Source organism: Centroberyx gerrardi, chromosome 12, assembly GCF_048128805.1.
Source record: "Centroberyx gerrardi isolate f3 chromosome 12, fCenGer3.hap1.cur.20231027, whole genome shotgun sequence".
Lineage (NCBI taxonomy): Eukaryota > Metazoa > Chordata > Actinopteri > Beryciformes > Berycidae > Centroberyx > Centroberyx gerrardi.
The window spans coordinates 10,994,188-11,008,924 of NC_136008.1; the positions used below are offsets into that span (position 1 = coordinate 10,994,188).

The 14,737-nt window shown below is 40.6% G+C and overlaps 1 protein-coding gene across 1 annotated transcript; it reads right to left on the reverse strand.

Annotated features, from left to right (window-relative positions):
• Window positions 1–29: 29 nt before the first annotated feature.
• On the reverse strand, window positions 30–13,770 carry LOC139918842 (hemicentin-1-like). Its single transcript, XM_071908376.2, has 17 exons — window positions 13,701–13,770; window positions 12,960–13,268; window positions 10,617–10,898; window positions 9,776–10,042; window positions 9,609–9,683; window positions 6,544–6,837; window positions 5,821–6,102; window positions 5,461–5,724; window positions 5,035–5,310; window positions 4,280–4,531; window positions 3,899–4,174; window positions 2,688–2,939; window positions 2,293–2,571; window positions 1,898–2,149; window positions 1,468–1,755; window positions 1,044–1,304; window positions 30–697 (listed from the first exon to the last, which is right to left on the reverse strand). The coding sequence occupies exons 1-17, from the start codon at window positions 13,768–13,770 to the stop codon at window positions 597–599; spliced, it is 4,080 nt and encodes a 1,359-aa protein (XP_071764477.2). The 3' UTR covers window positions 30–596.
• Between the last annotated feature and the right edge of the window lie 967 nt (window positions 13,771–14,737).

A 14,737-nucleotide genomic window follows, 5' to 3' on the forward strand; every position in this document is an offset into this window, starting at 1 on the left:
CATGTTTAATTAATGAAAATAATTGTAGGGAATTAAAACATAATATCATCACGGCCTTTTACATTTTCAAGATTATTAGGCATCACACACATAAGCTGCAGGTGTTAAGTTAAAAGGTTTTCAGCAAGTACCAAAACTGTTGAGGTATGAAGGTATTTTAGAAGAATTCATCTGTACTTTCTGTCCAGTCTGTAAAATTATGCAAACAAATTAAAGACTTTATCAAACTGACTCCAGGGCATCAATAATAATAAATATTTATAGAACAAAAAGGATAAAAACAGACTTAGGCAGTGCAATAGTAAGAAGTAGGTTTTGCCCTTTCACTGTCAATGAGAACGATAATGTTTAATCTGATGAAAGCGAACATGATTGTCATGAGAATGTCAATAGTAACAACGTAGTTTCATTGAAAAAAAAAGATAGATTGTTTTTCCAGCAAAATTTACAAGAACTGGCAATATGGCCTCCCTCGACAAAAACATCAGATCTAACAACATTGACTATGCCTACCCGTTCTTTTTTAAGTTTCTTAAAAGGACTGTAGAGGGAGCAAGAGGCCTTTCCGTCCTACTGGATCTCTCGCTGTGGAAGTCTCAGTGGGACAGCCAGTCGCTGACGGCAGGGAGAGACAAGGCAAACAGAGCCAGCAGCATCAAACCACCTTGGGACTGGAGTGGGAGGGCGGCTGCGTGGCCTGGGAGGGACGGGGACAGAGGACATGTGGTAGGGAATGGAGGAGAAGAAAGTGAAGAGAAGTTTCATTAGGGGATATTCACCATTATGTGGAACCTACTATGAAAAAATGATTGCTAGCATAAAATGTAAAACTCACTGTTGAATATTATTGAAGTTTTGAGTTAGCTTAAGATTTTACAAATATTACATTTTAGAATGATCATCACCATCAAATGTTTTCATCTGTATTTCATGTTTCGTTCTCGAGCCCATCAGATATTACAATATGACTGTCCAAACTGTACAAACCAATACTGAACTAATTAGGGGGATACTGCAGTAACTACATCAAAACAAAGACTCACCGGTGATGGTAAAGGCTTTAGTGTGGTACATTGTGATATTGGTCACAGGGTTCTTGGCCTTGCACGTGTAGTTCCCCTCGTTTCGTTCTGTGGCCCATATAGTGATGACAGAGCCAGTCTGAAGCACTGATGTTTGGTAGTTGAAGAACCACTGGTACTCACTGATTGGCCGAGAGTCGGCATAGCACTTCAGTGACACAGTGAGGACTGAACCCAGTTGTACTGAGTCTGGGCCACTGATATCCACTCTCAGAGGGCCATCTGCAGAGACACGTTCAGTCAGTAAAATGTACAGTAAAATGATGAATGTTACTGTGTTTTGGTGCAAAACTGGTGAAAAACGTTTTTAAGAAAAGTCTAAAATCTAATTTATTCTCATCAGCATTTATTCTCTGCATCGACATAGCAGATCTGAAATACTCACAGTTCACCAGTAGCTCGTATTCAGGGCTTTTATGCGGACCGACGACATTGGTAGCGACACACTGATAGGTCCCGTCATTGTACACTGTCACTGGACTGAAGTGCAGTGAGTTGTTTTTAATGTAATAGGACATGTTTGAGTTGATGGTGGAATTGGTCATGTTGAGGTGCATGTTGTCCTTCATCCAATAGATAGAGTCAAAGGGCCCAGTAACCTCACAGGTCAGAGTTAGGTTTTTGGTATCTATTGGAATTGTGTTGGGCTTGACCATCACTGACTTAATGCCCTCTGTAGACACAAAGCACAGTTACTTAGGAAGGTAAACGATTTATCAATTAATTAGATCACTATATTTGTTTTACATAGCTATGTGGAATAATCTCAAAACATCACCGAAAGCATACAGTCAAGCAAACAAGGGTTGTCTTACCAATGACTGTGAGCATCATGGAGTTTGTGCTGTTTTTCTCAGTCACATTGTTGTAGGCCATGCAGGTGTATTCTCCACTCATGTTTGAATACAGAGGGCCAGTTTTAAACATGGAAGTATTAGCCACCAGGGAACCATTGAAGAACCAGCTGAATTGGCTGGGAGGCACTGAGGAGGCGTGACAGCTGAGGACCACATGATGTCCTGTCTCAGCAACAGCTGGTCCATAAATTATGGGTTTTTCCGGTCCGACTGTGATAACAAAGGAGATTATGGGCACAGGCTCCTACATACAAAATCATCACCTTTAAATAGCTCAGGACAATGCACTATAAAACTATCCCGTCAATTGAAAATTTGCCACCTAGCATAAATCCATGAATTTTAATACTCACAGTTCACAAGGAGTTTATATGGAGGGCTGGTCATGTTGCCCACAGCATTGACAGCCATACAGCTGTAGTATCCAGTGTCATTACGTTCCACTGGGTTGAATGTGACTGTCTTGTTATCCATAGAGAGGACAGTTCTGTTGTATTCTGCATACAGCGGCTCACCATTCTTCATCCAATAAACGTGCTCAGTAGGTCCAGTCACATTGCAGCTTAGCATGTATGAGTAACCGTTTATGGCGAGCCTCAAAGGTGTCTCTATTTGTACATCTGTTATTTGTGCTGTAAGACAACAGAAATAGTTAATTGGCTGTTTGCTGAGCTATTTTTCCTGGTTGAAAATGAAAAAAAAAAAAAGCATTTATACAGAAACATAACAAAGGTCATCCAATACTCACCGATTACAGTGAGCATGTGGTAGGCAGTGCTGTTTTTGCCAGTGATAACGTTGTAGGCCATGCAGATGTACTTCCCACTCATGTTTAAGGTAAGAGGACTGGTCATATACTCAGAAGTATTGGCCACCATTGAACCGTTGTAGAACCAGTAGAAGTGGCTGGGAGGATATGATGATGCTGAACAGCTGAAAGTGACACTGTGTCCTGCCATCGCTAATTCTGGTCCTGCAATATTCGGCTTCTCCGGTCCATCTAAACACATAAATGTTAAGATAACCATCACAGAAAACTTGCTCACACAACTGTCAAGCCATTTTTATAGTGCAATACTGAGCATTAAAGGAAAATTCCACCCTCGGATATTCTTACACTGTTATATATCATCAATCTGTGATGTTCAATGCATTCCAGGAGTTTTTGTGATTTTGTAATTTACTTTTTGGGTGTGCCCACTTGCACAACCTGCCTTGTCTACTTGTTCTTCAGTTAGTGATTTCCTACGCTTGCCAGAATAACTTTTGAAATCCCTGAGAGAATGGGCGTGAACTTGTTGCTTTCAGCTGTGGGCTATATGCGTAGGTGGAGAGAGCGATAGCGATAGTGATAGCGGTCCAGAAAAAGCAAGAGTTACGCTGCTTACTCAAAACGCAACATCTTGTGGCTGCATTGCATTGCGGTCTGTTGAGGCTACTGTCGGTGGAGAAATTGGTATCTCTACCCTTTTCTATTGACGGATTTCTCCCTGTATGATTGTTGAATGTTGATGCAAAATAGTGGATTTGGAAAGAAGCCCTTTGTCTTTGATACTGCACTGCAAAAAATCTCCATCTTAACAAGTCGTATTATTGAGTCCTAAAATCATAATTTTCTTAAAATAAGTGAAAAAAAATCAGCTAAAAAAAATCTGCCAATGGTGTTAGAAAATTTCACTTGTTTCCAATGCAAATCAATAATTAATTGCTGTTTTAGATAGTTGCAATTTTTTCTGCTATTAAACTCCACCACTAGCACCACCAAAAACAAAATGGACCTGAATTGCAAGGTACATCTCCAATAGCTGTATTTTTTTTTAACAGTGTTAAAGTGTTTGAGGGTGTTTTTTTCCTTTAATGGTATTTGGTCAAATTCCAAACTTTTCTCTTTCATAAGCAAGTTTTAAAAAGTCTTCCATGTTGATACCAATAGCATAAGGGCTCAAGGTTGGTACTTACGTATAACGTGCACTGTGAAGTTTCTACTGGCCAACTTGCTGAGCGGGTTGTAAGCCACACACTGGTAGTATCCATTGTCATAGAGCAGGACAGGGTCAAAGGTGAGAGTGGCGTTGTCCATTGAGAAGTTTTGTCGGCTGTCAGCATGCAGAGGCCAGCCATCCCTCATCCAGTAGATAGACTCAACCCCTCCAGCAGTCTCACACGTCAGAGTGAAAGTGTGGTTCAGTATTGGCTGAGCACCAAGCATTTTTACCGACGCCATGGTCACTGGAGCTGTGGAATGATTCAGAATAAGAGGATTGCGGCAATTAAGCAGAGCAACTCCATTAATTATATTGCAATGATTCTTCGTTTAATGGCAAATGCACTATGAGTTACCGAGAACAGTGAGCATCTTGTATGCAGTGCTGTTTTGGCCGGTGATGTTGTTGTAGGCCTTGCAGACGTACTTCCCACTCATGTTTAAGGTCAGAGGTCCGATCACAAACTCCCAGGTGTTAGCCACCAGGGAGCCATTGAGAAACCAGCTGAAGTGGCTGGGAGGATATGATGATGCTGAACAGTTGAAGGTCACATGTTGTCCTGTCAGGGACATGGACGGTCCCATGATCATTGGTTTCCCTGGTCCATCTTTTAACAAACAGTTGAGTAAATAGGTTATGTTTTTGTAAATGTTTGTCTAATGGAATACTTTGCATGGCATTACGTAAACTAAATGCAAAAAAAAAATCCATTACGTTACCTAAAAAATAATGTATTCTGATTACAAATACTTGCGAAAAATTTGTTCTGGGAAACTCAGAAAGCCATTTAATTAAATAGTGTCAGGTGTTCTACGTCTTCATAAAATGTAGCAGAGAAGAAAATTTGTGTGTGTATGCAAACCTGAAGTAAATTTCCTGAACTTGAATATGACAATATAATCTGACTAAAACTAATGTGAATACATTATCCCTTATCTCCGGATTATGTTAGTGATTATAGTTTTGATGAGGTAGCTAGTCGCTGTAATGGGATAGGCTACATTTATAAAGTAACCTACCCAACCCTTTGTATGTATATGCATATGGTTATAAAGGATAAATATATCGATAGATTGATAGATCGATAGATAGATAGTTAAGGATACTTACAGTTTACATGAACTCTGTATGGACTGCTTGTCTTGTTGCTCACAGCATTTAAAGCCTGACATAGATAATATCCATTATCTGAATGCTGGACCGAGTTGAGAGTCAAGGTCTTGTTGTCCATATCAAGGACTATTGCGTTGTTAGTGGAAACGACTTGACCATTCATCCACCAATGAATATAGTCTGCAGGTCCAGTCACTTCACAGTGCAGAGTGAAAGACTCATTCAGTATTGGTGGGCCGCCAATACGATTCACCACAACTGCTGATATTGGCTCTATGGGAGGAAATGGAGGAGTGATTTAATTTCAAACACACTTAATACTTTTAATTGAATGAATATGGTATATCCTACTAAACTTAAAAACCTTCCAACTAACAATGTACACATTATAGATTCACCGTCTAAAATACATCAGACCCTTACCTACAATCCTGACCATTGCACTCACACTGCTGAACCTGGATGTGACGGTGTTGTGAACTAGGCATTTGTAACTCCCTGTTTGGTTTGCTTTGACCTTCTCCAGTTGAAGCTGTGAGTCAAACTGGTCGAGGTACATCCCGTCAAAGAGCCACTGGATCTTCGCTGGAGGGTTGGACTCCGCCGAGCATGACAGTGTGATGTTCGATCCCGTTTTGTAGGCCCCCTTCATGGGCATGATCGTCATGGTCGGGTCACTGGGGCCATCTGGCAAGGAACAGGAGGAAAGTTGATTTAGGGATTGATGTTAGGATAGGGGAGATGTTATATATCCTTGTCTATACTTTTTCAGTGCAAACTTACAGCTAATGTTCAGATGTACAGGCTGACTGATTTCATCGCTGACACCATTGGACACGTTGCATGTGAACGGTCCCTGGTCATAGCGGGTCACGCTGACTATAGTGAGAGTGGAGCCTCCGTCACTGAGCTGAACCCCCTCACTGGCTGAAACCTCGGAGCTGCCATTCACCCAGACGTAAGAGAGGGAGGAGCCATTGGACACAGAGCAGATGAGAACTGCTGTATCATTGAACTCCACCAGGTTGGTTGCATTTGCCCTCAGGGTCACGTTTGAAACAGGCTCTGTGGATGAAGAGAGAATATTTATCAAGTTTGTTTGTGTGACTGATCAACAACAGTCAACAAAAAGGTGATCGTAATGCTACAGTTTTGTAGACTCACACCCTACGCTATTCTTTGCAAAGGTGTCTTGAAAAGCACAAAAGGTCAACTTTGTAAAGATGTCAGTAAACACTGGCATAAGTTCATGTTAGCTTTTCATTGTGGTGTAATGAATGTTGGCAAACTTCACAATAACAGTGCAGGAATATAGAGAGAAACAGAGAAACAGAGACAGAGAGAGAGGTTGCGTGGGTCTGTGAGTGTGTGTGTATGTGTGTGTGTGTGTGTGTGTGTGAGTATGTACAGTACTTGGCATGTACATGTAGAATGCAAGGAAGTATATGAGTGAGTGAGCAAGTTGGAGTATAAAAAGTGAGAGCGAGGTGGTCTTGGGTCGCTTACCTTGGACTGACAGTGTTAAATCAGCACTAAAAGAATTAAATTCCTCTAATTTCCAGAGTCCAGAGTCTGACAGCTGTAGTGACCTTATGGACAATTCTGAGGAGGTAGAATTGAATGTGATCCTGTCCCTCCAAGCATTATTTAGAGTAATCCTTCCTGGTATTATCAATACAATGATATCTGTATCGTGCTGCCATGTCCCCAAAGTGACTCTGGTTTGGCTGGAAAGCGTGACGGTGCTGCCTACAGGTAAGGGGTTCTCAGAGGCATATATCTCCTGGCTGCAAACATAATCTGGAAAGACAGGAGAATACACTGAGTCAAGATCAGTTCAATTTTACCCACAAGCGTAATTATTATCCCCACACAAACATTGCTGATATATTAGCTGAAATGTTTTAGAATACACTGAAATATATCCGCACCGCAATTTTGAAACTGCTTGATTTTACAATTCAGTTTAATAAACTGACAAATTAAAGTGAACATTGTCTGAATTAATACAACTGAATTAATAACATTTTTCAGAAAAAAAAAAACAAAAAACTGTGACTAATTCAGCCTTACCTGTTGCAAAGGTTATAATTGCCAGGATTAGGACAGACACCAGTGGAGGCTCCATACTGCTTCAGTTGGAGCCCTTTTGATCAGAAATGAGCTGGACTTTCCTGTCAGCTAAAAGGACTTCACTCTGCCTTTGATAAGTTCAGATCTGTAGATGTTGTATGGTCACAGTCGCCTTCCGATCAGCAAATATTTGTTCTGCATCATACCATGGCTTTCTGTTCTCATGATGTAAATGCTTACACCCAGTCTGCCATATGCCTCTCGGTCCTCCTGGCCACACCTTGTTTTGCCATGGCCCACTTCGATATGTTACTTGTACACACAACAGGGAGTGTCCATGAGGATTTACTGTAAACCTGCATCTTTCTGCCATTTACTGCCAGGAATATGACTGGGAAGTGTAACGCAAGAGCTGTGGAATAATACTCTATGTACAACTCTATGTGCAACAGTGTTCTTTGATGCAAAATGTAGGCTCACTTGACACGACTTCCCAAAACGAATACAGTTGCTGTAAACATTGATATCCAACACTGGAAAATTGATACACCTACTCAGGAAAAGACTGATAGTATGAAAAGAGACCTATATATTGAGGTCTTCTAGGTTTATTTAGCACATTTTGGAACGAAACTTTTTTTTTTTTTTTTTTTTAAATGTGTGTGTTATCACTTCTACATCCATACCAATCACAGAGTCTCTGTCTATCAGCAGAGCTTTGTCTCACTGTATTTGCTAATGGGGTGCTTCCCCACCAACAGTATTGACAAGATTCTGTATCTTTGTTTCCACTGGACATCTCTCTCTCTCTCTCTCTCTCTCTCTCTCTCTCTCTCTCTCTCTCTCTCTCTCTCTCTCTCTCTCTTTCTCTATCTATCTCTCTCTCTCTCACACACACACACACACACACACAAACACTTTGTACATGTCTGTGATGCCGATTGTTTGCTGCCGGTTAAACATTAAGGCCAAGACAGAGTGAATATTTTATCTGTCCAAGAACAAAGGAGATCACAAAGATCTAAGACTGGCCTTAGAAAAGTTAATTGGTACCAAATAGCTAAAGGGTATACTAAAGGTGTCTTTTATGAGGTTGTATGAATTTTCAGTGAAGTCTTTTCTGTTTAATCTAATATTATTATAGGAAAGTGACTCTGCTTTACTATTTTTATACTTAATTTAGACAGCACAAATGAATGAATAAACAGCAGGAGAGGTGTGAGTGAGACAGTGGGGGAGATACAGGAGAGAAAGCTCTGGCGGGATTCAGTCCAAAGTCAGCGGACACACATTGGGCACTGATTGAGGATTTTGATACATCTACTGTGTGTTGCACCACAACAAAAAGGACATTTCATCATCGTTACAGCCGCACTTTAAGGTTAACATACAGACCAGCTACAGTATTACAACATCAAGGGACTTTTTTTATCACCTTTCCATTGAATATGTCCTTATCTTATTTAAATAATGACATAATTCAGGGAAAATATTATGAGCGCTACTCAAGGCATACAACCCCTTAACTGTACTTTGTACTTTGTGAAATACATTGAGATTTTCAATTGAGAATGAAAAGAAACCATTTTTTTTCTGTCAGGGAGGTGTTTATTTTACACTTGATATGCCCACACTTACTTTCTGTGTTTGATGTTTGTAGTTTAGTAGTTTCTGCCCACTTTAAGTACTGTTTATCTACCAAAAGTCATTGTTTGATAAGGGAAAAATTTTTCAAGGACAGAAATACTTAATATTAATCAAAATTTGCTTGCAATAACAGTTTACTATTCATCACTGAATTCTGCAGTATGTCTATGAATCTGTATGAAATGAATGCATTTTATTAAGTAATAGGATTCCCCTTTATTACAAATAACAACAGATAAACAAACAAACAAAAAACAACCTGATTATGGAGTTTAGGTCTAAGCTGTAAAAGTTATTTTTACATGTGTTTTGTACAGGAAACCTAGAACCAAAACCTAGAATAGCGTGCAATGTTTGATAGTAAGCAATGTGGTATTTTCTTTTCCTCTTTTCTACCAAGCTAAGAAATGTGGTTTTGAATATGGTACACTGTTTACAGCTTCATCACATCTGACTAATGCGTCGGAGTCATCCACGGGCCACCAAAGTCTGTGAAGGAAAAGCAGTGAAATAAAGTCATTAGTCACAATGTGCTAATCTTTACACCATAGTGTACTGTATGATACCATAGTGGTCAAACATATTTCTCCATTTTCCCACTCTCCTTCTGTTAATATTTAACTGTGGTTGAATGTTGCAGTGTTATTCTTCCATACATTCCTTTTTGATGCACCATGTCGGCTGCACTGCTATTGGCTTTCAAACATAGCAAAGGTTACTGGACAAATATACGTTAAATCTCAACTGGAAGCAGCTTTTCACCATATGGGTGTCACCCTGTCACACATGAGCTGTCTCACTTATTATATCATGTTCAGAAAAGATCTCAACAAAGTCACTGTAGGACTTACCTGTAAAGGAGAGGAAGAATCCAACCAATGACAGGAAGGGAAGGAGCCACACATTGACTGCCTGTTGTTCTGCTCCTGAGAGTGGAGACTCTGTAGAGACAAAACAAAGGAAGGATGAGCTTGTGGATGCGTGGATGGAGAAACAGGGAGGTTACTAAGAAACTCACTGGCTACGGTGATGTGTTTGGTGATGTTGCTGTTCATGTTGGTCCTGTTGTTGAAGGCCAGGCAGGAGTATGGACCACTTTGCTCCTTGCTGACATTGTACAGCTCCAACTCCGGACCCGTCCCATTCAGAACCTCCCCTCTGAAAGCCCACTGAAGCTGAGCTGGAGGACTGGACTGGGCTGAACAGAACATGGTCAGATTGGATCCAGTAATGAAGGAAGTAGAGTTCTGCCCATTCACTGTAAGGGACAGACTATCTGGGCCGTCTGAGAGAGGGAGGGAGAGAGAGAGAGAAGAGTGGAGGCAGACAGAAAGTTAAACAAACTTACTAAAAGCTTGACCTGAACAAGAGAAGGATCTGTGGTTTTCCATGAAGAGCTGCTTTGGTGCTACACTGGAGAGCTACACTGCAAAAAATCAGCATTTTAACAAGTCATTTAGTCTATTATTGAGTCCTAAAATTTTAATTTTCTTAAAATCTGCCACTGGGGTTAAAGAATTTCACTAGTTTCCAATGCAAATCAACTTGTTGTTGTCATTTTGTTGATAGTTAGTGCACTAATCTGCCTTATTCTGACTTGTTTGCAAGATATCGACACTCATTTCTAGAAAATTCCTGTAGTGAAAATGCATTAGAAACAAGAGGAATTATGTCACCACATTGGCAGAATTTTTCTCTTGGTTTAACAAAAATAAGATTTGAAGGTTGAGTGTGAGACTAAATGACTTGTTAAGATGGACTTTTTTTGCAGTGTACAGTGGTTGGTTCGCTTCTTAATTAACCGATTACAGGTGAGTTATTATAGCGAATGATGATTAAGTTGATATAATCCAACTCACAGATGATGGTAAGGTTTACAGACTGGCTGATTCCATCACTGACACCATTGGACACATTGCATGTGAACGGTCCCTGGTCATAGCGGGTCACATTGACTATAGTGAGAGTGGAGCCTCCGTCACTGAGCTGAACTCGCTCACTGGCTGAAACCTCGGAGCTGCTATTCAACCAGAGGAAAGAGAGGGAGGAGCCAGAGGAGACAGAGCAGGTAAGAACTGCTGAATCATTTAACTCCATCAGGTTGGTGCCATCGGCCCTCAGGGTCACGTTTGAAACAGGCTCTGTGGATGAAGAGAGAATAAGACATTTATCAAGTTGTTTGTGTGACTGATTAACAACAAAAGGTGATCGTATAGACTCACACCCTGCTCTATTCTTTGTAAAGGTGTCTTGAAAAGCACCAACAGCTCTGTGGATGACAGAGAGTAAGACATTTATCACTGTGTTTAAAGCAATAATCCACTTAGTTTTAACATGGGGGTTATTTGGTACTTTAAAGCCATGAAAATCCGAATATAAACTCCACCAAGATCGGATGCAACTGGGACGAGTTTGTAGCGTTTGAATGAGGCCATGAAAATAGCCTGAAAATTTACATTTAACACGTTTGTGAACAGATTCAACAACAGATCCCGCTTTTAAGACAACAAGGCAGTCATTAGTCCATCGTCATTTTGCATTTCTATTCTTGGTTTACACTAAAATTAGTATTTAAAAATAGAAGTAGATCCGGTCTCCCAAACATGCAGGAACTATCTCTCCTATATGGTATCCCCTCCACCATCTTCTTATCAATGGAAATGCTATATGGCGAAATTATGTTCTAAAATGTTGGACCCACAGTCAATTGAAAATCACAGTAGGGGGATCTGTTGTTGAATATGTTCACGAAGGTGTTAAATGTAAGGTATTTTCGTGGACTCATTCAAATGACCCTAAATGACCCATTCAAAAACCCTAACCCTGGGAAGTAAAAGTCTGAACGCTACAAACTCGTCCCAGCTGCATCCGATCTTGGTGATTAGTTTATATTATGGTGGTCAAGTGCTGAATAACCCCCATGTTAAAACGAAGTGGAATACTGCTGTAAATCAAGCTGTTGCCTGATCTGACACATGAGTCCCTGTAGTGGGTAAGCAACAGAGGAGGGGAGGAGCCAGAGGGGCGTTGGGAGGTGTTGACACAGCAGAAACAGGCTCTTTGCAATAGATAAGGAACAGAAGAGTGTGAACACATTGAAAAGGGCAGGAGAGGAGGGGGTTAACACAGAGACAGAGAGTGACAGAAACTATCCAAAGGGCACGTCGTGCGAGGAAAAGGGCAGCAAAACCACAACACATGCAGGTTTTCTTGGCAGGTTTGGTTGGCTGTCAATCCAAAATCCCAATTCAGTTCAGTCCTTATTGGTTGATGCTCTGTGATCCTCCTTGAACATCACGATCTGTTTGGCCACTACCTTTAGATATTAGTTTTGTATAAATATTTTTTATGACGTCTGCTTTTTATCAGATGTTGGTTGCCAGTTAATCAGATACCTGTTCTTGTAAAATGCAAAAACATAAACAAATTTCTCTTTCTCTCTCTCTCTCTCTCTCTCTCTCTCTCTCTCTCTCTCTCTTTCTGTCATTGTAAATGAGAATTTGTCCTTAATTGACCTGCCTGGTTAAATGAAATAAACCCTAAATAAATAAACCCTAGAATTCTGTTGGACAACATGAGAAGTAATATGGACACTGAAAGCAGACCTTTCTTTTACTCTTTTACTTAGGCTAGTTTACTTTTACTTTACTCTTTTAGGTTTGCTCAAACTTTGTCTCATTTCCTTTTTGTTTTTTCATTTCATTTTCATTTCCTAACATCCCCACAAAACGCAGGAAAACCCACATACAGCTAATCTCATGTCATATTTACTCAACAATGCCCAGTTTCTTCGAAGCCTTCAGGACTAAAAACAAATGGGCTGCAGGATGTGAATGGAGAGACTGTCCCGGAAGGCTGCGATTCAAGCCTCCGTGACAGAAAGCACCCATCCTGCTGAAGTGTCATTGAGAAAGACACTGAATCCCTACCAGCCACTACTAATGATAATAATAATAATGTAGGCAAGGGTGGAAAAAGTATTGTTACTTTCCTGAAATATTTACATAAGTAGCGGTAAGATTACTGGTATAAAAATCTACTAAATTAATGTAAAAAGTTACCTGAACTAAAAACTACCTGATTTAAAAAAAATACTCAAAAAAGTAAAATTACACAAAAAAGCTACTCAATTACAGAAACAAGATCCATTGTAATTAGTCACTTGCACCCTTGAATACAGGCAGTGATCTGTCTCGTCTCACCCTGAACAGTGATGGTGGCGTTGGCCTTGAGCAGGGGGTCACTGCTCTGCACGACGTAGCGCCCTGAGTCGGCCACGGTGACTGAGCTCAGAGTGAGGGAGCCGGTGGTGAGGTTGACCGACACCCTGCCGCTGTGGCTGGGGAAGACGGCCTGCTGGTCCCCCAGCCAGGTGAGGATGAGGGAGTCGCCCACTGCCCAGCTCCCGCTCTTCAGGGTCGACACAGGAGACAGGTCCAGGGTCACCGTGTCTCCCACCTTGGCTGGGTTGATGGAGGGAAGGACCTCCACCGCACTGGAGGCCAGAACACCTGAGGAGGAGAACAGGCATACGGACTGAGGAGGCCACCAGTGCTGGATTTAAGCATAATTATATATTTGTTTTTATTGTAGTCTGTCTGAAACCATTTGTTTTTAATCTGTGCTGCTGCTGCCGATCTTGGACAGGTCTCCCTTGAAAAATAGGTTTTTAATCTCAATGGGACTTCCTGGTTAAATAAAGGTTCAATAAAAAAAATAAAAAATACAAAAGTGATCATTATGAAGACTGTGATGACGCGTCATTTTGGAGCATGACATATCATACATCAATTTTAACTGTTATCTCGCAATCAGGTTGGTTATTTATGAGTAGGTTTGAAATGTTGATGTTTCATAAATGTGATGTTTCATCACATTCTCGGCTGATTTTTAACACTTTTCTAGTACAATTGGATACCAAATTTACAAGCAGTAGAGCCTACCTTGTGTCAAAGCCAACAGAATCAAAGCCAACAGTAGATTCACTGAGGTTCCTTCACTTGTCCTGTCCATGTCGTATTGGTTGTCTGACAACTTTCTTGCTGTTTTTGCTCTATTATACCTATTTTGAACGTCCAGCCCCCTACCCATAAATGTCAGACAACAACATAATTTCTTATCTGTGGGTGTCCCTGGTTATTATTTGAGGTACAATGGGTGTATTACGTTTATCATTTACTGCCCTGGGTGAAGTCCTGCAAAATGACAAATTATGACATGAGGTATGTGTGGCACGTCTGAGGGACAAATTTCCTCCTTTCTTTCCAGCATCTTACAAACACAAAGATTTAACGTAATGCTCTGTATGTTTTCAGTGGTTACAAGTGAACTTTACTCTTGAAGACTTCCATACCTGTGACTGTATGTTGTAAATATTGACTGAGCATGTCTTCAATGCAAGTTAATTTCAGTGTACTTAATCCTGCAAATGGCAATATTGTGACCATTGACAACCTTCTTGTTTAATGTACTGCACACACTGGCACTCATGAGACAGAGAAGACAAGATATGCTGTCATTATATGCTGGGTCAGCACATTATATTGGTATTTTCGTACTTCAACCAATGCATGAAACACATTTTACACCTCCGATCTACTGTTTCAAGTATTGGGAAATGTGCCGTCTTTCCTGGCAGTACATCTGTGTAGACCAACCATACACCTTTCACAATTCTCCCAAGTTAACACCTGAGGCATTGTCTGAGTTATGGAGCAAAGTTCTTATCAGTGCACCTATGTATGTCCCTGACACATTGGCTGAGATTGATGACCAGGCTGGGTTATTTGTAGAGCATGTGTATATGAGTAAGAGGGCTTGTACCACCTCACCTCTGAAGTGTTGAGTATCTGTATGCAGCATAGCACACAGATTACTCATAGCATTACAGGCCAGATGTTCTTGACTTTTGAATTCAGACTGGTTTGAGCTAAAACCTCACATTGTACACACACACACACACATATTTATTCATGTATTA